Source organism: Rutilus rutilus (assembly GCF_951802725.1).
Source record: "Rutilus rutilus genome assembly, chromosome: 9".
Lineage (NCBI taxonomy): Eukaryota > Metazoa > Chordata > Actinopteri > Cypriniformes > Leuciscidae > Rutilus > Rutilus rutilus.
In genome coordinates this window covers 41,078,168-41,102,102 of record NC_140223.1, presented here as the reverse complement: position 1 = coordinate 41,102,102, position 23,935 = coordinate 41,078,168, and the positions used below count along the sequence as shown (strand labels likewise).

Genomic DNA, 23,935 nt, shown 5'->3' with positions numbered 1-23,935 from the left:
GTTCTGTCACAGTTATCTAGACTCATTCATCTTTAACTTTAACTTTCATGGACTTTCAGTTTGTTTTCATCAGTCACGTGTTTCTTTTGTCTTTCCTTTTCTTCCACTAATCTTCCACCACAGCTGCACATCATTTAGTTTGTTACCTCTGTGTATTTAGTTCCTCTGTGCTCAGTCTTCAGTTGACGGTCGACGTTTGCATGTTGTGTGTGTTAACCTTCATTTCACGCTCTGTAACACTTTCTTTCAGTTACTGAGTTTATTGTATTATTAAATCACTTCGTATTAGATCCTGTGTACCTTCATCTTCATCATCTTCAGACTTGTGACACAAGTAGTATTGAAATAGTACACTTACAAGTTTACTTCTAGTACATTGATTTAGTATACCTAAAAATATACTTGAATATACTCACCTTATAAAATGAACTTGAAGTATACTTATTTTTTGAAAGGGTAGTTCAAAATAGTTTTTAATTTCAGCTGCTTAGTGATTTATATAAATGAAATCTAGTTTAGCTGGTGAATTAATAATGCAACCCTTGCTCTTTTCACTTTCCTAATGGAAGATTTCCGAAAGAATCCTCCAGTGAGCTAATAAAACAGACATCCAGTCAAGCCAATCAAATATATACTTGTCAGTACACTAAGCTATCTGAAATACTGTCCAGGAAGTGTACACTTACATCATACATATTACTTGAAAGGTTACTAAAGAAGATTGAGATATCTTAATGTAGTGACCTTCAATATAATTTTTAGGGACATCCAGAAGTCCATAGAGAACACTTGTAAGTACACTAATAACCCGGTATCACTCTAAAAGGGTTGACATGTTTTGAAAGAGAAATGTCATGAGTTAGGGATATTTTTATATTTGTGATTTGTTGAACTGAGTGATACTGCTTTTGTTTACTCTATTCACATTATCTCAGTTCCAAACTTACTGAGACACAGTTAAAATAAAGAAGTGCTCTAGGGTTTTGCCTAAATTGAGAATCAATATACACTACCGTATCAAAAGTTTTAGATCGGTAAGATTTTTTAATATTTTTAAAAGAAGTCTCTTCTGCTCACCAAGGCTGCATTTATTTGATTAAAAATACAAATAAAAACAGTAATATTGTGAAATAATATTACAATGTAAATCAGCTGTTTTCTATGTGAATATACAGTAAAGTGTAATTTATATCCTGTGATCAAAGCTGAATTTCCAGCATCATTACTCCAGTCTTCAGTGTCACATGATCCTTCAGAAATCACTCTAATATGATGATTTGATGCTCAAGAAACATTTATGATTATTATCAATGTTGAAAACAGTTGTGTACATTTTTATTTCATGATGCTATGATGAATAGAAAGTTAAAAAAGAACAGCATTTATCTGAAATCTAAAGCTTTTGTAACATTAAACACCATCGTTCAAAAGTTTGGGGTCAGTAAGAATTTTAATGTTATTTTTGGGGGAAAGAAATAAAATAAATCAATACTTTTATTCATCAAGGATGAGTTAAACTGATCAAAAGTTACAGTAAAGACATTTATAATGTTAGAAAAGATTCTATTTTAAATTAATGCTGTTCTTTTGAACTTTCTATTCATCAAAGAATTTTGAACAAAAAAAAACTGTACACAACCGTTTTCAACACTGATAATAATAATGAATGTTTTTTGAGCATAAAATCCTCATATTAGAGAGATTTCTGAAGGATCATGTGACTGGAGTAATGATGCTGAAAATTCAGCTTTAAAATGACATTTTAAAATATATTAAAATAGAAAACAGTCATTTTAAATTGTCATAATATTTCACAATAACCTTTTCACAGTTCCTATAACTATTGGCTAAAGTACCCGGATGTCGGCGTGTTCGCACCGCAGGAACTAGGAACGATTTTAGTTCTAGGAACTCCATTTGTAGGAACTAACAGAGCCCGTCTACGGAGAGCCTGTCCACTCCCTATTTAGCCCTATTGTACCGAATTTTGGTTGTAGTACCACCAGAGTTCCACTGGGGGCGCTCGCCATGAGTGCAGAATCAATGGGAGTCAATGGGGCTAGACGGCTAAATTTGTCTCTTTCACCCGATTGCCGTTGAGAAATCTCAGATGTGATTGTAGATTTTGCAAGTTCAACATGGGTTTTAGGTCGAAAGTTGAATGAACGAGTACTTATGTCGTTTTGATTTCTTACAGGTTGAGTTGTTGTTGCCCATAACACGCTAGCATTCTGCTAATGACGTCAGCATTCTGACGTCATTGACATTTTGAAAGACTTTTTTAAAGCAAATAAGTGACTCTAAAAAATCTAACACCCAGCAATGTGTAATTTCTTTGCATCTCCTTTCGAATACAACATTCAAATTACTAGATAAAAAATTATATCCTGAGAAAAGTGGATTTTGAGGGGTATACCGCCATTGACCTCCATTCATTCTGCACTCGTCCTGTGAGCGCCCTCATATGGAATCGGAGTGGAACTGCAACCAGTTCAGAAGCCGGAAGTGTAGTGAGAGTGAAACTTCTCGCCATATTAGACATTCTCTGGAACTAATTTAGGTCCTACAGCACTATAGGAACTACCGCACGCGGAGCACCAGCACCCGCCATTTTTAAAACAGCTAGAATGTAAACACACAGATTTATAGCCTATATATTTACTCCAGAAACTAACTATACAAACATGGAAAACAGTGATAGATGGGTCTCTAGACCTTTATGCTGAAGAGAAAATCCAACGCAACTTTGAGGAGACCAAGCCAAACATGATTATGTATTTCTGCCCAGCTAGCAACACTGGACATCAACCACACGGCATAGGCTAATAACCTTTTTTCATATACTGTGTACTTTCTATAACAGTTCTATCTAATAAGATATTAAACAGTACTGTTAGACAGATCGCTAACTAATAAACACTGAGAATGCGAGCATTGTTTGCTCTGGCGTTCTCAGCGCCGCCAAAATAAAGGTCAGTCGCGCCGTCAAAATAAAAGTCGCCGTGCTTGCGTCACTCCCTTACCCCTCCTACCAGTTCCTATGGCCACTTGGCCAGTGCGAACGCAAACAGCAAAACCGAGTTTGGGGGAGAGTAGTTCTTAGAACTGTTTAGAAGTGGACAGTTCCTAGAACTAAGTTCCTAGAACTACTTGGTCGGAAAGCGGCTAATATTACTGTTTCAATTCAGTATACTCAGTTTTCATAAAACTTTATCTCTTTTATGAGATAAAAAGTCGCACTCATCTTTTGAAATGTTTTATTCTGCGGCGGAAACGAGCCTCCATGCAGTGCTGACGGCCCTTTGTGCCCGAGGTGTGAAAATATAATTTCCCCCCAGTTCAGATGGAACTTTTTCAAATGAAAGGATACAAAACTGTTATTATCCCCCCAATAGTACTAGATTAAATGTCTGAGCCCTACGTGAGAATGAATGGAAAGAGGGAGGAAATGGGAGGGAAAGGGAAGGACGAGCAGGTGAATAGAGTGCACAGTGTTCTGTGGGCCTGGGTCAGGTTTCTGGGTCAGTTCTGGTAACACCACTGCCCGGCACTTTGTTCAGGTTCAGTCTGGGTGACTGCGACTGTGAAGCACTGGGCCAGAACAGTAGTACACACCCCTTGCTCGAGCCTAAAATCTGTGTGTAAACGTGAGCTAGAGACAAACAGACACAGATCTGCATCTCCACGCTCAGTGTTTTGAGCTCAGTCGGGAAGGAAACAGCTGAAGCCACCGGACACGAGACAAGCCTGCTGTCTGGTAAACACATTTACTGATGCCTTTCATTGACTTGATCTCAGCTCTGTCTGAGGATGCACTGGTGATGTAGAGCAAAAGGCACATTTCAGCTTCCTACAGTTATGTATTATTATCCTTATTTTTATTCAACTTTTAAATTAAAATGCATTTTTAAAGATAATCTCTGATCACGTACTGCAGTTCTGCTGTACATCTACCTAATTTAGCTCTAGGTGCATTTCTAAACTTGTGCAAAATGTCAAAAGTGTGAAGTGTACTGACCTAAGGAGAGTGCAAATGCCCCTTTCCAAGAGCTGTAGCCAAAATGTCATTTGCATGATTTTGGGTGTTTTACGTTCATGTAATTTTATCACGTGTTTAACCAGGGCATTCTGAATTCACTCTTTAAAATAAGTGATATTTAGGCAGATAATTATTGTAGTTGCTTTTATGACTTTATATTTATGGAAGAGTACATGCAATATTTTTTTATTTTTTTAAATCATTTATCACGGGACTAGTTAAAATGATCTAAACTCATATTTTGATGTGTTTGTTCAGATCTTTATTGTCTTTCTTTTTGTCCATTGTTGTTCAATTTACCTTGCTTTTTTTACATAACCCTGTGAATCAAAAAAGTCTTCCAGTCTGTCTTGGGAATTTAAAGAGAGAAACAAAAGCAAAAAAGGTGAATGGTCCAAAAGCCTCTCTATTGCTGACAAGGTCATAGTGATCTCCATTAAAGGCTTACCAGCAGAGCACAGCCTTAACCGTTACCAAAGACACCTCCAGCTCAGGTGACACTCAATCCTCCGTGCTCTTCAGATCCCCTTAAACAGGAGCAAACATGCTCTACAGATATACTATGCATTCGTGACATGATGCCTTGATAAAATGAGTGTCCGTCTCTTTTTGTGCAATTTTAAACCTCTCGATCTAAGGATCATTTGAACTCAAAACCATCTATTTCTGTCCGCTCTGTTGCTCTTGATTGTGGAGTAGTGCACCAGGGGCTCGGGGGTTGTATTGTGATACGGGCTCCGTGTCCTATGGTTTACCCTGTCTCGTTCCCATAAGGCTTTTCAGGAATGGGGGGGGGTTGGCGGCACAGGGCCTGTGTTCAGCAGAGCCTCTCTTTGCATGGGTTGGGGTAAAGTGAGCACTATGGTTGGGTTTGTGTTGAATGGTGGAGTGACACCAGTAGGTCAAGGTGGAGTATTACCCTCCTGAAGCAGCCCTTCCTCTCACGTTTCAGATGGGTATCGGCCTCTTGCCTTGCTGTGGTCTGCATACCTTACTCTATATCCTATGCTCCAGTCTGAAACATAAGAGAGACTGAATTTCCTTTATGCCTTTTTTCAGCTTCGTTTATCTCAGAGGTTCTTGGGCAATTATGACAGAAAGTACATGAATGTGTTTTTGCTATCTTATAAATCACACTAGCATTTATATTTTGTTATATAGTGCAAAGACATCCAGACATTTTTAAATGTCCATATATACATTTATACTGTATATTAAAGGTGCTATATGTAGAGTTCAGAAAACCTTGTTATTAGCGACACCGGTGGCTGTTAAGTGAACTGCAGCCAGCCAGCAACTTATTCCTCATGCACACGTAACGTACAAGAGACCATAGATATCATATAAAGGCTAGATGTCTCGTCCGCGCTGCTGGCCAATGGAGCTCGACATCCGCACACGGCGGCCATCTTAAGACAGGGTGCTCGCTCACTCATAACATGGTGCATGTACTTTTAAATAACCATAACTTGCTCAATTTTCTACCGATTTTCAAACGGTTTGGTTTGTTATAAACGTCAGAGATGTAGCTATTATACTGCATACATATGAATAATTATGTTCAAAATGTTTAAGCATTCAGAATTATAGCCACGTTAATAACGTTTGTAAGAAACCAAACCGTTTGTAAATCCGTCCAGATTTCACCGAGATAAGAGGATTTGTGTGCGTGCTGCTCACTCACCTTAATTCACAGAGCCCTGTCCTAAGATGGCCGCCGGTGATGCCGGAAGTGACTCCGCCTTAAGACATCTAGCCTTTATATGATATCTATGCAAGAGACTACAACGGCCACGATATACTCACGGCGAGCCTCTTTTCCTTCTTCGTTTAGAAGTAAAAAGAATTTGGAAATACATTTGCAGCTAAACGGTTAACGAACATCCAGACGCCGCCCATGTAAATATGTGCCGCGCGCTTTCCTCTCAATAACAAAATAAACACATAACAAAACTGACAGCGGAGAGAAAGCAGTAGTTCAGAAAGCATCTGATCACAGTGATGTGGACATGTTTGCACCAGCATCATGTCGACAGATGAGGTCATTAAAATTACGTTTGATTATAAAGTATACTTGAGACTATAGACTATATTGATCTGGCTATGTGAGACTATAGTTTGAGTTTAGACATTTTTTGAGACATTACAGTACAGAGCGGCTCTTTCATTGTTATCCTGAACATTGTATAAGCATTTGTTGTCCTTTTGATTTTCTCGGCACAACCGGGCCCGGTCCTTCACATAAAAATCAGTCTACATGCTTTCATAGACAACCTAGGACATCAGTATCATTACAACTGTTCACACATTGGCAAAAAAAAAAAGTGATTAATACATGAAAATTCGTTAAGCATTTCACAACTTAGAGTCAGTTCACACAAAACGTGTTTTTTTGTGCAAAAGCCGTCTCTGTGAACGACCCCTAACACATCACACACACACACACATTCCCAGAACTAAGCTTGTCATGGTCGCTGGGTGCCAGTAGTCTTCATTTTACCTCAAAAGCAGCTTCAATGGATAAGCCATTTCCCATCAGAAAACAGTTGATGCTGAAGTGAGCTCCTGAGATTATCGGTGCTCTTTTGGACAAAAGCTTTTTTGGATTGACACCAAACAGATTGGAATGAGACTCTGATTTCCTGACTGAGTCTGTTATATTACGCTGGCAGGTTCTGGACTCAATGAATGCTTCAGAAAATCTAGAATCAAACACCACCTGTAATAGTCACAAACTATTCCGTTACAAAGACCAAAAAACATGACAGGTTTTGATCCAAGTAGCCGGGTCTGATAAATCAGCCTATAAGGTGTTGTTATATATCTATGAAAGCTGTGTGCTTGGCACCTGTCCATCCATTAGTGCCGGAGAGTTGCAGAAGAAATTCTCCCTAGATCATGTGTCACGTTGCCCCCGAGTCCAGCCGTCCAGCTGAAAGACTAGCATTTTTTTCCGTCCCTGTTTGCAATTGGTTAGAAGGCTTGATTCATGGGGTCCAAGTATTCTATGTCACAAAAGCGCCACACACTATAGACATAAAGAAACGTGGCCACTGTAGCAAGGTGCTAGATACTCTCTTCTCTTGGCCACCTGCTCAACACTGCATATGGATTTAATGGATGTTTCAGAGAATGAAAGGAATATAAACGGCAAGTACACGCTGTGGCCAATAATAGGTTATTATATTCAGTTTAATCCTAAAGCTGTTATATAGCAGGAGATTGGTTTCTGTTCTGAGCAGACCTGACTGACCAACGCAGCATAACGGTGAGAGTAGGTGTATACTTGACTGAAAAGATGAGTATTTACTCTTTAGTCTAGACCAGGGGTAGACTGTGTTTAGTCAGTTCAACTTAGAAAACGAACTTCATGTGGTAATATCTACAATAACTGGTTTTGTTGAAATAAAATAAATAATCTTTCCCTTTACTGAAAAACACATACAATAACACTTAATCCCTAAATTTACTCTACTAATCCATCCAGATCTTTAATGGAAATAGTATGTTGTAACTCAATTAAGTTAAAACAGCATTCCCTTGTTTTATGTTACATCAAACTGATTGAAGTAGGTTACAACAACAACAAAATTAGAATTTGTAAGTAGAATCAGCTAGAAAAAGCAACAACTGCACATGTTCACTTGTTATTTTCAAGAAACTCCTTGATTAGCTGGCTGAGATCTGTTTGACTGGGGTTAGAGATGCACTCAGCAGGACGGAAGCTCTCCAGGATCAGTGTTGACTATCTCTGGTCTAGAGTCTAGATTAAAACTGAGAGAGTGTGTCTCAAACAATGCTAGAAAGGCTATCCCAGAGCCAGAGAGTAAAAGGATCTACCCCCTGTAGGAAACTCAGAAAGCGAGACCAGGAGACTCGGTTGCATCTTCAGCAGAATTCTTTATGGAGAACACGAGCTGTTGGTAGCTGCAGTCATCAGGTCTGAATAAAGGAGCTGTACATTGTATTTTAATAGGCATTTGGTGGGGAGTCCTTAAAGGATTAGTTCACTTTCAAAAAAATTTTTTTGCTGATAATTTACTCACCCCGATGTCATCCAAGATACCCATGTCTTTCTTTCTTCAGTCGAAAAGAAATAAGGTTTTTGAGGAAAACATTCCAGGATTTTTCTTCATATAATGGACTTCAATGGCAACCAACGGTTTGAAGGTTCAAATGTTCGTCTCAATGCAGCTTCAAAGTCTCGACACGATCCCAGTCGAGAAATAAGTCGTCAACTGAGCTGAGGGAGTGAGTGGAGGCGGGGCTTATTTGCATATTCATAGAACCACGCATACTAAATGAGGCAAGGGTGAAGAGTTAAGCCTGTTTTATGCTTCTGCGTCGAACTGCCGCCGTAGCTACGTCGTAGGCTGTGTGTAGCGCGCGTACCCTACGGCGTTCCCTGACGTGCACCTCTCCAAAAATGTAACAACGCGTCAATTCTACGCGGACACAAGCGCTGTGATTGGTCTGCCAGAACCCCTCCCTCGGGGTTTCACACGCTCCCTAGGTACGCGTCAACGCGGACAACGACACAGAAGTATAAATTAAAACCAACACGTTGCCTACGGCGTATAGGCTCCGGCGTAGGTCCGACGCAGAAGTATAATGAGGCCTTTACAGTCAAGATATTTTAAGGCATGAAACATTTTTTTCAAGGAAAAAACGCTTAAATATGACATTTTTGTGATCAAAGATGAGTTTTAAGGGATAAAATGATTGACTACAGGGGGACTTTAAGTATACTAGGGATGGTCTGCAAACTAAAATTAGGTGTGCAATTTCTGTTTAGGCCTAATGTTGTTTTCAGATGACTTGTTATATAAGTGATAGTTCAGACCAAAAATAAAACCCAGGTTCATGTTGATCCAAACTTGTATGACTTTTTCTCTCTTCTGTGGAATACAAAAGAAGAAATGTGAAAAATGTTTAAGCTTTTGCTCATGCAGTGAAAGTCAAAATGGCCATAAAGATAGTGTAAAAAAGCGATTCAAACAACTCCAGTCTTCTGAAGCAATACAATAACTTTACATGATGAACAGAGTGAAATTGAATAACTTATTCACTCTCAAATCAAATCAAAACATTGACCAACTCATGTATACAGAGTCAAAATCAAGTTTGGTGATATGCCAGTAACATGAAACCTTGTAGTTTTTTGAGCATCATTTGACATAACATTATGACACCATGACGTAAGCGCCATTGAGTTTTAATGTTAGTGACGTGTTGCTATATCTGATTTGGTCTCCGTACACAAGTTGATCAATGATTTGGTTTGATTTTAAGTTTTGGGAAGAGCACTAAGTGGCTTTCTCTCTTTCTTGTCAATACAGTTGTGATGTCCCTGAATTACTTGTTTAGCATGTAATCTAATGGTGATTGAAATTAATCAATTGTGTGTGCTCCCTTTCTTTTGCCACCCTTTGTAATTAAGGTTTAACAAATTACAAGGTGATGTTTGGTCCAATTAGACCCGACATATGATTCTGTGTTTACTCTTCTTTCTCTACAGATAGAAAATGGGGATGCTCTGTGTACACACTTTCTTCTTAATTGTAATAGCACTGACCTTTATACCTTCGTGTGACACAATCAAGCCCACTCAGAGGCCAAAGTACCAGTACACCAAGAAACCCCCTAGAGAGATGGTCCAAACTACTGTATATGCAGCCAAGCCTACGGTCACAGCACGGATTGTGGACCACACCAAACCAAGAGAGCGCTTCCCTGCATACATCACAGAGAGCACAACAGTTCCTGCTGACAGCTATATAGACTACCCCACAGACACCACCGTATCTCCCACTGCAGCGAAAGACAATTACACGCTAGACTATAATGAATGCTACTTCAACTTCTGTGAGTGCTGCCCTCCAGAGAAAGGCCCACAAGGGTTCAAAGGAGACATAGGACTTCCAGGTCAGCTAAGTCAAGTCGTCCCTACACACATGTATCACGTCATCCCTTTATACATGAAACTAAATAGATGTGGTGGGGGGAAACCTGGGATCTGTAATTTTGTTTAATTGTGTATTGTAGGCACACCTGGGGAAAAGGGAACACCTGGACCCAAAGGTCTACCAGGTCCAATAGGGCCGAAGGGCATTTCAGGATCTAAAGGGGATAAAGGTAAGTACTTGAGCGGTAGATTACATAAATTATATTATCCTTATTCCGTCATCAGATATAATATTGCGGCCCTATTGTAATGCAACAGGAGAGAAAGGTGATCAAGGAAACATAGGACTCGCAGGATCTCCAGGCAACCAGGGAAAGGCTGGAATGAAAGGTGAACATAATTATCCATGGAAATATAAATGTTAGACCTGGTTGAATATAAGAAATCAGTGTTTTTGCTCAACAGGTGAGATGGGTATTAAAGGTGAGAAGGGTGCAGCTGGCCTGCCAGGATTCAAAGGCTCTAAAGGGGAAAAAGGAGATCCAAATCTGAATGTGTCCAAGGGTGATCAGGGAGATCCAGGCAAAGATGGGCCACCAGGACACCAAGGCATGACTGGTGAAAAGGGTGAAAAAGGGGATAGAGGAGAGTGCGGGTTACTTGGTGAGAGGGGCCAGAAAGGTGAGCAAGGTGACCCTGGACCACCAGGTGTGCGTGGAGACCCTGGTCCATCTGGGCAACATGGCATGCACGGAACTCCAGGCATTGCCGGAGAACGTGGAGAACCAGGAATTCCTGGAGCGAAGGGAGAGCCAGGAGCACGTGGGCCAACAGGAACCAAAGGTATAAGAGGTCTGAGGGGAATAAAGGGTGACCGCGGCCCCCAAGGGAAACGTGGAGACCGAGGCCTACGGGGAATGAAGGGTGCTATGGGTCAAAGTGAATCGAGAGTACGTTCTGCTTTCAGCGTTGGCCTATATCCCAGCAAGTCTTTTCCTCCTTCGGGATTTCCAGTTCGCTTCGACAAGATCTTCTACAACGGAGAAAACCATTATGACATTGTCACGAGCAAATTCAACTGCACCTACTCAGGAGTTTATGTGTTCTCCTACCAGATCACGGTGAGAAACAAGCCACTTCGTGCTTCTTTGGTGGTGAATGGCGTGCGTAAGGTACGTTCGAGGGACACTCTGCAAGGTCAAGACATTGACCAGGCATCCAATCTAGTGATCCTGAAGCTAGACGTCGGAGACCAGGTATGGGTAGAGACGCTGAGAGACTGGAATGGTGTCTACTCTAGCAGCGAGGATGACAGCACCTTCTCTGGGTTCTTGCTCTACCCTGACTAACGCCCTCTCCATGTATAAACCAGGGCTAGACCTTGAACTGAACATTACATGAAATGGACATGGGATGAATTAGATTTAGTGTTGTTATCATAGAGAGAAAGAAGTGTACTGTTTTAATGGGCACCAGCCAACACTATTGATTCCACTGTGTTAACCACGCCAGAAAGGCTAAATTGATTTTAAAATTAAATGTCTTATTTTTGGGGAAAAACACCCAAAATACATATCCACAAAATTGTGCACAGTTTGTGTTTTAAGAGCGCTGTGGATCTCTTTACAGACTGCTTTGGACATTCAGAATAGAAAATTATTGTTTTCAATTAGATAGTCAATTATTTTGTCTTTATTAACAGATCAGAGATCAGGCATTTTGACAACAAAAAGTTTGACTGAATGATCCTGTACATCGCGTGCAATTTCAGCTTCTTTTTAATTGGTTATTGATTATTCCACTCAACATTTTCAAAGGAGGCATCGTTCCATAAACAGTTCATTACTCGCCGATTCAACAACATAAACATAAGCTGTAACATCAAATCATATGTAATATATTGTATGAAACTTAAATCACAATGTAGGCTTTGGGTTGTTGGGTTTCTGAGCACTTAATAATAAAATCAAGCAAGGAATATCACTTTGATTAAGGCTTCACTTCCTCAGTTAAAATTATGCTTTTCACAGAAATGAAGTTTGATTCTTGAGTTTGACACGTCCTCAGTTTAAGTCCTGTTCCAAAGCCTAATGGGATATTTAATGCAAAGCAAGGCAACTCTCTAGAGCTTTGGCATGGCTCAGCATCCTCTTTCCCAACATGTTTCAATTCCCAATGTGTAGTTTAGGTGAACGTGATTTCACCAAGTACCACATGTTCCTGGATCAACATCTTTGTTGATCCTGGAACAACTTTCCAATCAACCAATCAGATTTGAGGGACAAGTTTACAGTTTATGTCAAGTTTAGGCTTAGAACCAGGGTGAGGTGCTTCAACATCAGTGTTATTCGCCCATCCTTTCCTTCTGATTTTAGGGAAAAGTTATGGGTGGGGTAAGGATTGGGTAAGGACTAAATTTTGGGACAGGATTGTTATTCCAGGATCAACAAAATATGTTGATCCAGGAACATGTCTTACTTGGCAAAATCACGGTGACCGTGTAGTTTATGTGTTGGAGGATGAGCCAAGTGTTGTTTTTCATGCAATAGTATTCCATAATAAGGCCTTTCCCTTTTACATGCAGCTGGGTGTTACATACTTCCCAACAATGACCTGCCCAGGCACAATCCCCAACTGGGGAGTGTTCAACTTATCTCGTATTAAACATTTGACTCATGGTTAATATTGCAAATTGAGACATCTTGTGTTATGAATTACGTAAAAAAAAGAGAAATATAAGAAATGTTTTCTTATATCCCGGCACTGAATCCCAGACCCATCCTTATAAAAGTGACCCCTGTTGCTACGGGACTGTTTTGAATGTGAAACGCCAGTATGATTGTATATTTTAGCACTGAAGGTGCGGCTGGTATCTGAAGAGCACCCATCGTCTTGGAAGAAAAAAAGCCAGTATAACAAAGGAATACAGCTTTTAGCATGTTCAGTAAACGCATGAGAAATATAGACAAGTGTGCGGAAAGAAAGGACTCGCCCTCATGAACACTGGGATAATAGTAAAGGTCATTTAAAGGTAAGAAGCTGTTTATGCACTATTTAGGATTGTCAGCACTATGTGAACGATCTCCTTACACGATTTCTTTAGAAACCCACGTAAAGAAATAGTTCATCCAAACCTGAAATTCTGTCTGTATGTTTCTGTCTGTTCTGAAATATTCTTGGATCTCGACAGTTTCTTTCGTATACTTTCATAGTATGCAAACAAAAAATATATATATATTGGTTTGCTTTTTGGGTTTGAAGGGAATAAACAAAGTCAATCAGGTTTGGAACAACATGAGGGCAAGCAAAGGATGACCTTTTTTATTTTGGGGTCAACTATATCACTTCACTATAGGAATGAGAATTTAAAGTAATAGATCCTAAAAGATAACACCCTGTAACTAAAGGAACATGCTGGGTCATCAGGCACCCTACATGTGCTTCTCAAGTCCTCCAGGGAGGACACCTGAATGTCACATTTGATTTCATATCAAAAGAGGTACACTTCAGAAACTTTTAATGTTTGAAAAGCTCTGCTTTTATAAGCTCAGATTCAGCGATTATGTGTGTTTGCAGACAAAAGCTTTATTTTTTTTTACAAATATAATAGCATTTAAGATTTAATAGCATGTTTAATCATTTATGATTTGCAAAAATTTGCAAAAAATTATAATGTTTGTGATTTGACTGATCTCAGATCTGGTCTTTATGAACTCCATATGGAGCAACTGAATGAGAGAAATATTTCCCTACACAAAACTCAATGAAAAAGCGGGCACTGACTGCATGTTGCACCACATTCTCAAGCTTCTTATTAAATTCTTAATTAATATTCTTACAACATTTTACCGTGTTTTACCTTGCAACATTGTGCTTGTCTGTATAGATAAAATGGCTGATACAGAAAAAAACATGTTGTTTTAAATTGCTAGTTTTTTTAAATATTCAATTACTTCTTTTTTTTATATTTTAACCAATAAACAAAGCACTTTTTTCCACATTTCACAATGAATTTTTCTTTCTTTTTCTTTTTTTTACACAAATAGAATGTAAGAATAATGTACTAAAATTACTTTTATATCAGCATGCCTGCAAAATTTCAGCTAATCTTTGGGGTGCCTCAAGGTTCAGTGCTCGCTCCTCTTCTTTTCTGCATTTACACAACTTCGCTGGGCACGATCATAAAGGCGTATGGCTTCTCCTACCACTGCTATGCAGATACACACAGCTCTATGTATAATTTCAACCTGATTATTCCACTGTCTCAGCTTGTATCTCTGCCTGCCTTTCAGACATTTCTGCCTGGATGAAGGAGCGTCATCTACAGCTCAACCTTGCGAGGACAGAGCTCCATGCAAATCCTGCATCAGGGGACCACAACATCACTGAGAAATTAGGGTTCACAATACTAACACCAACCACGACAGCAAGGAATCAATGGGTATAGTGTTCCACTGGCTCCCAGTTGTGGCCAGAATAAAATTTAAGGCTTTAATGATTTGGTTTGATTTTAAGTTTTGGGAAGAGCACTAAGTGGCTTTCTCTCTTTCTTGTCAATACAGTTGTGATGTCCCTGAATTACTTGTTTAGCATGTAATCTAATGGTGATTGAAATTAATCAATTGTGTGTGCTCCCTTTCTTTTGCCACCCTTTGTAATTAAGGTTTAACAAATTACAAGGTGATGTTTGGTCCAATTAGACCCAACATATGATTCTGTGTTTACTCTTCTTTCTCTACAGATAGAAAATGGGGATGCTCTGTGTACACACTTTCTTCTTAATTGTAATAGCACTGACCTTTATACCCTCGTGTGACACATTCAAGCCCACTCAGAGGCCAAAGTACCAGTACACCAAGAAACCCCCTAGAGAGATGGTCCAAACTACTGTATATGCAGCCAAGCCTACGGTCACAGCACGGATTGTGGACCACACCAAACCAAGAGAGCGAGAACCACGCGTGCGCCGTTGCCATGGTGACATTTTTGTTTATTTTTCATTAGCGCTCTATCGCCTTATCGTGTTGGATTGTGGGAAACTGTGTCTCAGCAAGTGTACATCGGATGTACACTCGAATTCAGAGAGGATTGTGGGTAAAAGTAGTGAACGAATATAGGGAATGATGTCGTTCACTCAGAATTCGGACACCACTACAAAATGGCCGACACCCTAAATAGTGCACTATATAGTGGATAGGGAGCGATTTCAGACACAGCTGTTCACTCAGAATTCGGACACCACTACAAAATGGCCGACACCCTAAATAGTGCACTATATAGTGGATAGGGAGCGATTTCAGACACAGCTACAGTTTCCCACAATCCAACACGATAAGGCGATAGAGCGCTAATGAAAAATAAACAAAAATGTCACCATGGCAACGGCGCACGCGAGATAGAAAACAATCATTTATAAGACCAGACGCCTGGTTATTTATTTATATATATACCGTTATATCTATATTTGAATAAACAAATGTGCTGTGTAGTGTTTTGTTTTATTTTATTTTCACATATAAATGTAAAAAGTAAATAAATATGATAAGCAAGTGTTTTTATTATCTTTTTTTATCAAATAACGCAATAAACGTGAAAAATACATACATACAATTGTTACATACAATTCATACAGCCAAAAAAGGAAATATTAAAGATGGGTGGGTAATGTTTATGACGAAATTGTCTGAGCTCTCTGGCGCGTGATAATTATGTCAGCGTCCGAATTCGCTCACTCATTTTCGTTCACTCTTTGCTGATGTAGTGCACTCAACTGCCATTCACTATGTAGGGATTAGTGAATGAGTGAACGAGTGAGCGGTTTCAGACACAGCTAATATCTCATGTTTAACCACTAAAGAGACGCCAGAGTCCGCGGCATTGGCGGCAAACCTCATAACGTCAAGCCGATGAAAGACTGCTCCAGGTGGGGTACATGAACGCCGAGCGCCCGGTCATCGCTGGATCAACTGGATAAAATTTTCATAAATCTTTAAATAAACCACAGATTTGAGCTTTAAACAACTACATTCTCGCCTGAAAAACTCTTAAAACTACATTTCATGATACATAAACAGTAGTATTATATGTCAACTGTATTAAAAAATGGCGCTTCTTGTTGTCATTCTCCGTGGCGCTGCCTTGTCAGCTGTCAATCAAGCTGTCACTCAAAGTTAACCACGCCCTTATTGTCATATATTTTATATCTAAATACGATCTAAACTAACAAGTTAGAAAAAAATTCACCCCCCTCACAGTTGTCAGGCACTCGGAAGCTATCGAAAAATACAATAAAAGTCCATGGGACCAACTTGTAAAAGCATGAATTTATGCTGTGAAAACGGACATTTTAACATGGGGGCTATGGACATTTGCTCCCTTTTGGGACCTCCCTCTAGCGGATTTTCGATGTATTGCAGTTTTTCGCACTTCCGGGTAGGCTTCATTTTTCAGATCAGAATGTTGCCGCTTGGTTTGAAACTTACATTAAATGTAAACACGTGTTACGGAAACACGTTCATGTGGTCTAATATGTTTGAACAGCAGCAGACGACCACCTACTGAGCTGTCAATCAAACAATATTGCTAAATTGCTCAAAACGATATTGCTAAAACACGGGTTTGAACGTGCAGCTTTAGATATCAAAGAACTGGAGAAGCACATTCATATCTGTCTGATATGAAAATGAGGTGACAGATCATGTGAAACTTATCTAAAGTTCAATCATCACAGGTACTTCACTAAAATAAACAGAAAGAGAAAGAAATGGTTCCTTTTCTCAGCATGTTCCCCCTTCTTTCATCTGAATATATTGACCAGAACACATACTTGGTGTAAGCAGGGCTGGAGATCAAATCAGACACCGGTGTTTTCTGTTCCTTCAGTAGCTCACTTTATTTATAATCTTTAAATAGCATATTTCTGGCTCCATACCTAGATCATTTAGATAAATAAATGAGGTTACAATCAGTTCACAATGGGTCATTTACATATACCACAGAAAAATTTTAACTTTTGCATGCATAAGCAATATTTTTCATAGAACAAGTGGTCAAAAGTTGCTTTAAAATAAGTAATTGTTTAACTCTCTAAATCATAAAACTTGTTTTATTCTGTAACAGCATTTCTAAAAGTTAAATATGCAGAAAATAAATATTTGATTATGTATATATATATATTTTTTTTTAAAGATTGATTTGTTATATTGATTAAAGCCGATGCCTATTAAACCACACCTGGGATTCAAGCTTAGCCTGTAGCAGAAGTGCTGTTCATCACCAATCCTAGCATAACCATAATCATAGTAAATATCACAGCATAATCCTAATCCACACCAGTTCTGTCCGTGGTTTTCATTCTCAGTTCAAATGACCAATAATGCCAATAATAATGGCCAGGAAACTTGAAATAAAAAACTTAAATAAATCATACACTACTCTAGTAAGTTATGTATTATCATACTTCAGTGGCTTGCATAAAGCATTAAAAACAGTGCAAAAAAAAAATGATGGTCATTTATGAATCATCTGTCTAAATTCACACTCAATTACAAGTGATCATAAATCTAAAAACAAGATAATCTATACATCTATATCGGAGTGAACCTCTAATCAAAACATTCCCAGAATAAACAAAACAATAAGAAATATAAATAATAAAGATATTATAAACTTGTTTTAGGGACTGTTAAGATTTTTTGGCATTTTAACATAATTTTCAAAACAATATTGAACAGTTATTTATTCAGTCTCATTCTCAGTAGTGATTCTCATTACTGCAATACTTAACATTTATATTTACACAACTCAAACGCAGCACAGCAAACACCACCCTGATGTATAAATACTTTATTATGTCACCTAATCTCTCACAATGACACAAAAACCCATAAAGGTCATAAAACTATACTTTAAAATTCTGTTGTTTTGACTTTGGAGTGAGAAATAAAGCGCACGTGACTGCGGATCCCCTTGTAAAGACGCGACGTTTGAGTTGCGAGCACTGACCCGGACACTGACCTGCGGAGAGTTAGCGTCGGCTAGCTGGCGAACCTCTGCGGCTGTAGCGGAGGAGGCAGGCTGTCGCCGCCGATGTTGTCCGAGTCAATGGTGGAGGAGGCGGAGGAGGCGTGTGTCCGTACAGGAGCCGCGTCCAAAATGCCCATTACGGAGAGTTCCTGGCCTTCGCTCCACTCGATGAGGTCGGCCTCCTCGGGCCTGCGTTCCCCCGGCGGCGGCGGGTCAGTCCTCTGCTGGACGCTCGTGCCGCTCGCGGAGCCGTTCTGTGAGCTGTGGTCGGACGAGGAGGCCCTGGGACCCGACGGAGACGCAGATCCAGACATGTAGAGCTCGAAGTCTTCCTGGCTCAGGTTCAGCGACTGCGCGTCCAGCTTCTCGATGAACGCCACGGCACAGCACTGCAACATGATCACAGGAACACACGTGATTCTGGAGCACAAACACAGCAAGACGACACTAGCGCTTCTAGTGATGTGATGAGCGAGCTGACACTTGACAGAAGCGTTATGGATTTATTCTCATTTAGTTGGCTAACCTCTGAACCCTTACCAGGTTAGTGAAGTAGTAGCCGTCCTCTCCACTCATGAGCCGGCTGGGGTTGCAGTAGCGGGTGACGTACTGGATGTTGGAGTGCAGGCGGGGCGGGTTGGCCTTCAGCACGATATAGACGAGCGCGGGCAGGAAGTCGTCTGCTGAGGCGGCCGCTTTCACACTGCCCTGGACGGCCGTCAGGATGAGTTTACTACACCGGGTGACGCACGCCAGCTTCTCCTTGGGAACCTTCTTAGAGTCCAAGTCGATCAGGTCTACTCACAAAAACATCATAAAACTGTCACCATGTAATTCATTCCTGTGATCAAAGCTGAATGTTCAGCATCATTACTCCAGTCTTCAGTGTCACATGATCCTTCAGAAATCACAGTATGACTAAATAAAAGTATCGATTTCTTTTATCCTCTTTTTTTAAAATTTCTTTTATGTATAGACCTTATGTAGCTCCGCCCCTTTTCAGCGCTGCGCTCATTGTCTTTTGACTTCCGGTCTGTATTTTCACAGCGTTTTGCATGTTTATTAATGAACGGCTCATTTTAAAATCTTCCCGGTCGATTTACATTTGTTAAGTCATCTGCTTTAAACATTACAGTCCTCATGATAACTTTCGTTAACTTTACATTAAGTAAATCCACTTAAAAAGCTAATTACTCCTGGACAGCAATGCCATATAAATATACAGAGCGACCGCAAAACGGAAGTTAAAAGACAATTTTCCAAAGATGGCGGCGCCCTTGTTTCTCTGGTGCATAAGGTCTATAGGGCCCTATCTTGCACCCAGCGCAATTGACTTTGTACACCGACGCATGTATAATTCCTATTTTGCACCCGCGCACAGCGGACTTTTCCCTCCACAGACGCACGTCAGTAAATTAGGGAATGAACTTGCGCTCCCGGGGGCGGATCAGGGAAAAGAGGAGGCGTGTTCCGGCGCAAACGTTCCCTGGTGCTATTTTGCAGTTTCAGAAAACAATTCCGCCACTGACCAGGAGAAACCTCGTCTAAAATCAGTGGCGCGTTGCGCATGTTAATCAGATGCTATTTTAAGGGCGCATGCTTGGCCATAATCAATGTAGCGTGTGCACAACAAGCATACACTTTGATTCTCTCATCTACACACAGAAGCAGCAGTTCACATTTTTAGAAAACCATACATTATTACAAGTAAAAATATTAACACACGATGGAACATCTTGTTGTGTCCATGAAGATGTGAAAAAATAGGCATAAATCTAGCTTACACATTTACCCAAATGATTATACGCCTGTTTAACCGAAGCTAATTTGGGTGTGTTTCTCCGTCCCCAATGTCACTTCTCTGTCCTTTACGGCCCTGACGAGAACGTCGGTCTCCTCGGCTGTGAACCGCTCCTGGTGTGCGCCTGGCAAATCCGCCGTTATAATAGCAATCCGCCATGGAACAAGCGCGCCTGCTCTTAAAGGGAATGTGAGATGTCGCTCTGATTGGTTTATTTCACGTTACGCCCAAACCACACCTATGAGTAATGAAGCTACTTCAGACCAACACATTTTAGATTTGCGTCGGGAGCAAGAGTCATTTATCCCGCCGGTATAATAGCAACAGCGCCCGAGACCCGCCCACAAAGTTACTTGCGTTTCGCGCTTGATACTTGCGTTTCAGACCGTTAAAATAGGGCCCATTAATGTTACAAAAGCTTTGTATTTCAGATACATGCTGTTCTTTTGACTTTCTATTCATCAAAGAATCCTGATTTTCTTTGGGGTGCAATAAAATTGTCACCATTTACTTAAAGGCGCAATATGTACGATTTTTAGATTTAAATATCCAAACACCACTAGAACAGTGTTATTTTGCTGACCTGTGCACTTACATATTCCTAAATGTTTCCAACAGTGTTTAAATCCACAGAAATCAGCTCTTTTAACCAGTGTTACGGAGCGTGTCCTTGAGTCGCCTGTCAATAGCCGTGTTTCCATTACCCTTCAAACTGCGCAAATTGAAATTGTGAAGTGAAAATACGCCCAATGGAAACACGTCAATTTCGCAAAAACTCCCATATATCACAAAAAAGTTTTTACGCTCGCAAAAGGTGGTTTTCAAGTGTGTTTCGCAAACCTGCAATGGAAACTTTTTTCCCACATTTACAGTCACCTGACGTACGTAACAGTCGATCATTCTCTAAAGAAGGTGAGCTATGTTTGGACAGAAGACGAGACAGAGTTCTTCATTAAACTCTTAAAAAGACAAAAGTATTACGGGAATATTGGATTTTAAACAACATAGAAATGCCACAATTTATCAAGAGGGAGAAACTCCTCATATGTGCCGCTCACAGTGTAAGGGTCTTTCCTTGCCCATTAATGCTTGGATAGCACGCATACGTCTCCTTCCATTAACAATAATAGCTAGTGCTGTGGCTGTGATGTGCGTAAACCCACCAACATCCATCGTCATGACTTTTTGAAGTACTTATCGTGAGAGGAAAACATTAAGTCTTGGTCGCATTACATCGGTTAATGGAAACGGCGTCATTTCGCAATAGTTTTTTATCGACATATAGAAAATATCGCAAAAGTTTTGCGTAAAATCTGTAATGGAAACGCGGCTATTGACGCCATATCTACGCTACCTTTGATTTCCGTAGAAACCATGGAAACACCAAAGATGCTTTAATATAGTGTGTGTTTTATTAGACAGGCGAGCAACCTTTTATGATACACATTTGTAGAGCACCACAAGGTTAGTCTTATCGCTTGAGTCGCTTTTTTCACCGCGAGTACCATGTTTTTACCATGCCTCAAAAACAACACTATTTTGTCACAAAACAGCATAATCAGACAGAGCTTTCTCCATCATGCAATATATCATCCTGTTTTTATTAATATGAGTAACATTATAACACAACTTTCATGATTGTTAACCATGTGACAGCGCTGCGTTACCCCACATACGCAACAAAAAGAGCGGAAGCGGCCGCCAGCAGCATTAGCATAATAAAAGCTCCGAGATCGGTGTTTCGCGCAGGTCTCTCTTATTAGCATCTCGGTGTGTCCTGCTTCATACCGCCGTAATGTTAATAAAACTTTAATACATTCACTCATTCATGAACTAGTTTCTGCCAGAGTCTTTCGGATTCCTTTCGGCTGTGGAGGTGAAGACTACAACTCCCATGATTCCACGCTCACTCACGGCATCATCAAGCTACGCCTCTGTTTTGAATAAGCGACCTCTAGTGGCGAAACTTACATACTGTGCCGTTAAAGGGATAATATGAACAGTGAAAGTTCGGTCATCATTTACTCAGCCTCATGTGCTTCCAAACCTGCATGAGCTTCTCTCTTCTGCTGAACACAGAACAAGATATTCTGAAGAACACTGGTAACCAGACAGCTGACGAGTTTGACCGAAGTTTCACTGTTTGAGTGAACTATTGCTGTAATGTTTCAGCTGATGTAGCGAAGCGTGCGTGTGTATCGATTACTGAAAGTGTAACACCAAATCACTGTCTGTCTGTGTTATAAAGCGACTTTTATCCTAACTGTGCTGGTGTCAGCAGTGAGTGTGTAACGTCTGTACCTGTTATGGCTCTCTCCACACTGTCCGATACTTTAGGGATCTGCTCGTCCAATGGGACACACAGCATCGCAATGGACACCCAGTGCAAAGCCCTGAAACACACACACACACACACACACACACACACACACACACACACACACACAAGACAATGTTACACTGTCATTACTCTTTACATTTCAACCAACCAATGCTTCCAGCATTTATGTTTTGTGGGGCGGGTTGTTATATTTATGTGATCTGTTTAACCAATATTTCCACATTTATTTATGTAATTTATATACAGTACAGGTCAAACGTTTGGAAACATTACTATTTTTAATGTTTTTGAAAGAAGTTTCTTCTGCTCATCAAGCCTGCATTTATTTGATCAAAAATACAGATTTTTTTTTTTTTAATATTGTGATATATTATTACAATTTAAAATAATTGGTTTCCAATTTATTATACTTTAAATTATCATTTATTTCTGTGATGCAAAAGCTGAATTTTCAGGATCATTACTCCAGTCTATCACATGATCCTTTAGAAATCATTCTAATATGATGATTCTTTATCAAAGTTGGAAACAGTTCTGCTGCTTAATATTTTTTCATAACCTGTGATACTTTTTTAGCATACTTTGATGAATAAAAAGTAAAAAAGAAAAAGAAAAAAAAAGAAGCAAAAGTTTTAAAAATAGAAATCTTCTGTAACAGCGATATACACCACTGGTCAGTCATTTGGGGTCAGTCATTTTTTTTCTTTCTTTTTTTGAAATAAATCAATACTTTTATTCAGCAAGGATGTGTTAAATTGATCAAAAGTGATAGTAAAGAAGATTTCTATTATTAGAAAATATTTTTTTATTTTGAATAAATGCAGTTCTTTTTAACCTTTTATTCCTCAGATATATTAAGCAGCAGAACTGAGTCCAACACTCATAATCAATCAGAATATTAGAATGATTTCTAAAGGATCATGTGATAGACTGGATGTCACATGTGACACTGAAGACTGGAGTAATGATGCTGAAAATTCAGCTTTGCATCACAGAAATAAATTATTTTTTAAAGTATATTCAAATAGAAAACTATTATAAGTTGTAATAATATTTCACAATATTACTGTTTTTTTTTCTGTATTTTTGATCAAATAAATGCAGGCTTGATGAGCATTAGAGACTTCTTTCAAAAAATATAAAAAAACGTAATGTTTCCAAACTTTTGACTTGTACTGTATGTTGTCTACTTTCTTTATTTCTTTTTTTTTAATATTATTATTATAATATTTTTTTCTTTATTCAAATGTGATGTAATATTTGGCCGTCCCTGATCCCCTGGCTCTTGTGTGTTCTGTAAGTAAATGTTTAAGTCTCCAGCGCACCTGATTCTCTTGCGGATGAGCAGGTCCTTCTTCTCGTCGTCCGAGTGCTCGGGGCAGAAGAGCTGCTCATACAGGCGGCCCATCACAAAGCGCTCCACCTCCTCCATCACAGTCTCCATCACTTCTGGAGAGCCTGAGCACATGTACACACAGCCGTCACAGAGACGCACACAGGGCTGGGTAAACTACGGCAGTGTTGGGGAATCAGTCCCTCACACCTGAACATCTACATCATTCCTCATACATCACACAGCCCGGTTCATTAGAGTGCCCCTGTAGTCATTCATTTATCCCTTAAAACTCATCTTTGATCACCAAAATGACATATTTAAATGTTTTTTCCTTGAAAAAAAAAGTCTTCTTGTCTTAAAATAGCTTGAATGACTCGACACGCATTTAGTATACGTGGTTCTATGAATATGCAAATGAGCCCCGCCTCCACTCACTCACAGCAGAGTGCCGAGTCGACAGAAGTGTTCAGTTCAAATAAACAAGCATC

At 39.7% G+C, this 23,935-nt stretch overlaps 2 protein-coding genes across 2 annotated transcripts in view; one reads left to right on the top strand and one right to left on the bottom strand.

Annotated features, from left to right (window-relative positions):
• The first annotated feature begins 3,660 nt into the window (after window positions 1-3,660).
• On the top strand, window positions 3,661-11,926 carry otol1b (otolin 1b). The gene is made up of 5 exons (XM_084419862.1): window positions 3,661-3,757; window positions 9,558-9,964; window positions 10,085-10,174; window positions 10,263-10,334; window positions 10,410-11,926. Exons 2-5 carry the CDS (start codon window positions 9,565-9,567, stop codon window positions 11,291-11,293), a joined length of 1,446 nt encoding a protein of 481 aa, XP_084275988.1. The 5' UTR covers window positions 3,661-3,757; window positions 9,558-9,564; the 3' UTR covers window positions 11,294-11,926.
• A 4,890-nt stretch (window positions 11,927-16,816) lies between these two features.
• Window positions 16,817-23,935, bottom strand: part of rabgef1l (RAB guanine nucleotide exchange factor (GEF) 1, like) — an 11,371-nt gene continuing 4,252 nt past the window's right edge. Inside the window, exons 6-9 of the mRNA XM_084418435.1 lie at window positions 23,437-23,569; window positions 22,072-22,163; window positions 18,510-18,766; window positions 16,817-18,358 (exon numbers count right to left, since the gene is read on the bottom strand). Coding sequence (XP_084274561.1) covers window positions 17,981-18,358; window positions 18,510-18,766; window positions 22,072-22,163; window positions 23,437-23,569 — 860 coding nt within the window. The 3' untranslated portion in view covers window positions 16,817-17,980. The remainder of the gene's footprint in view (window positions 18,359-18,509; window positions 18,767-22,071; window positions 22,164-23,436; window positions 23,570-23,935) is intronic.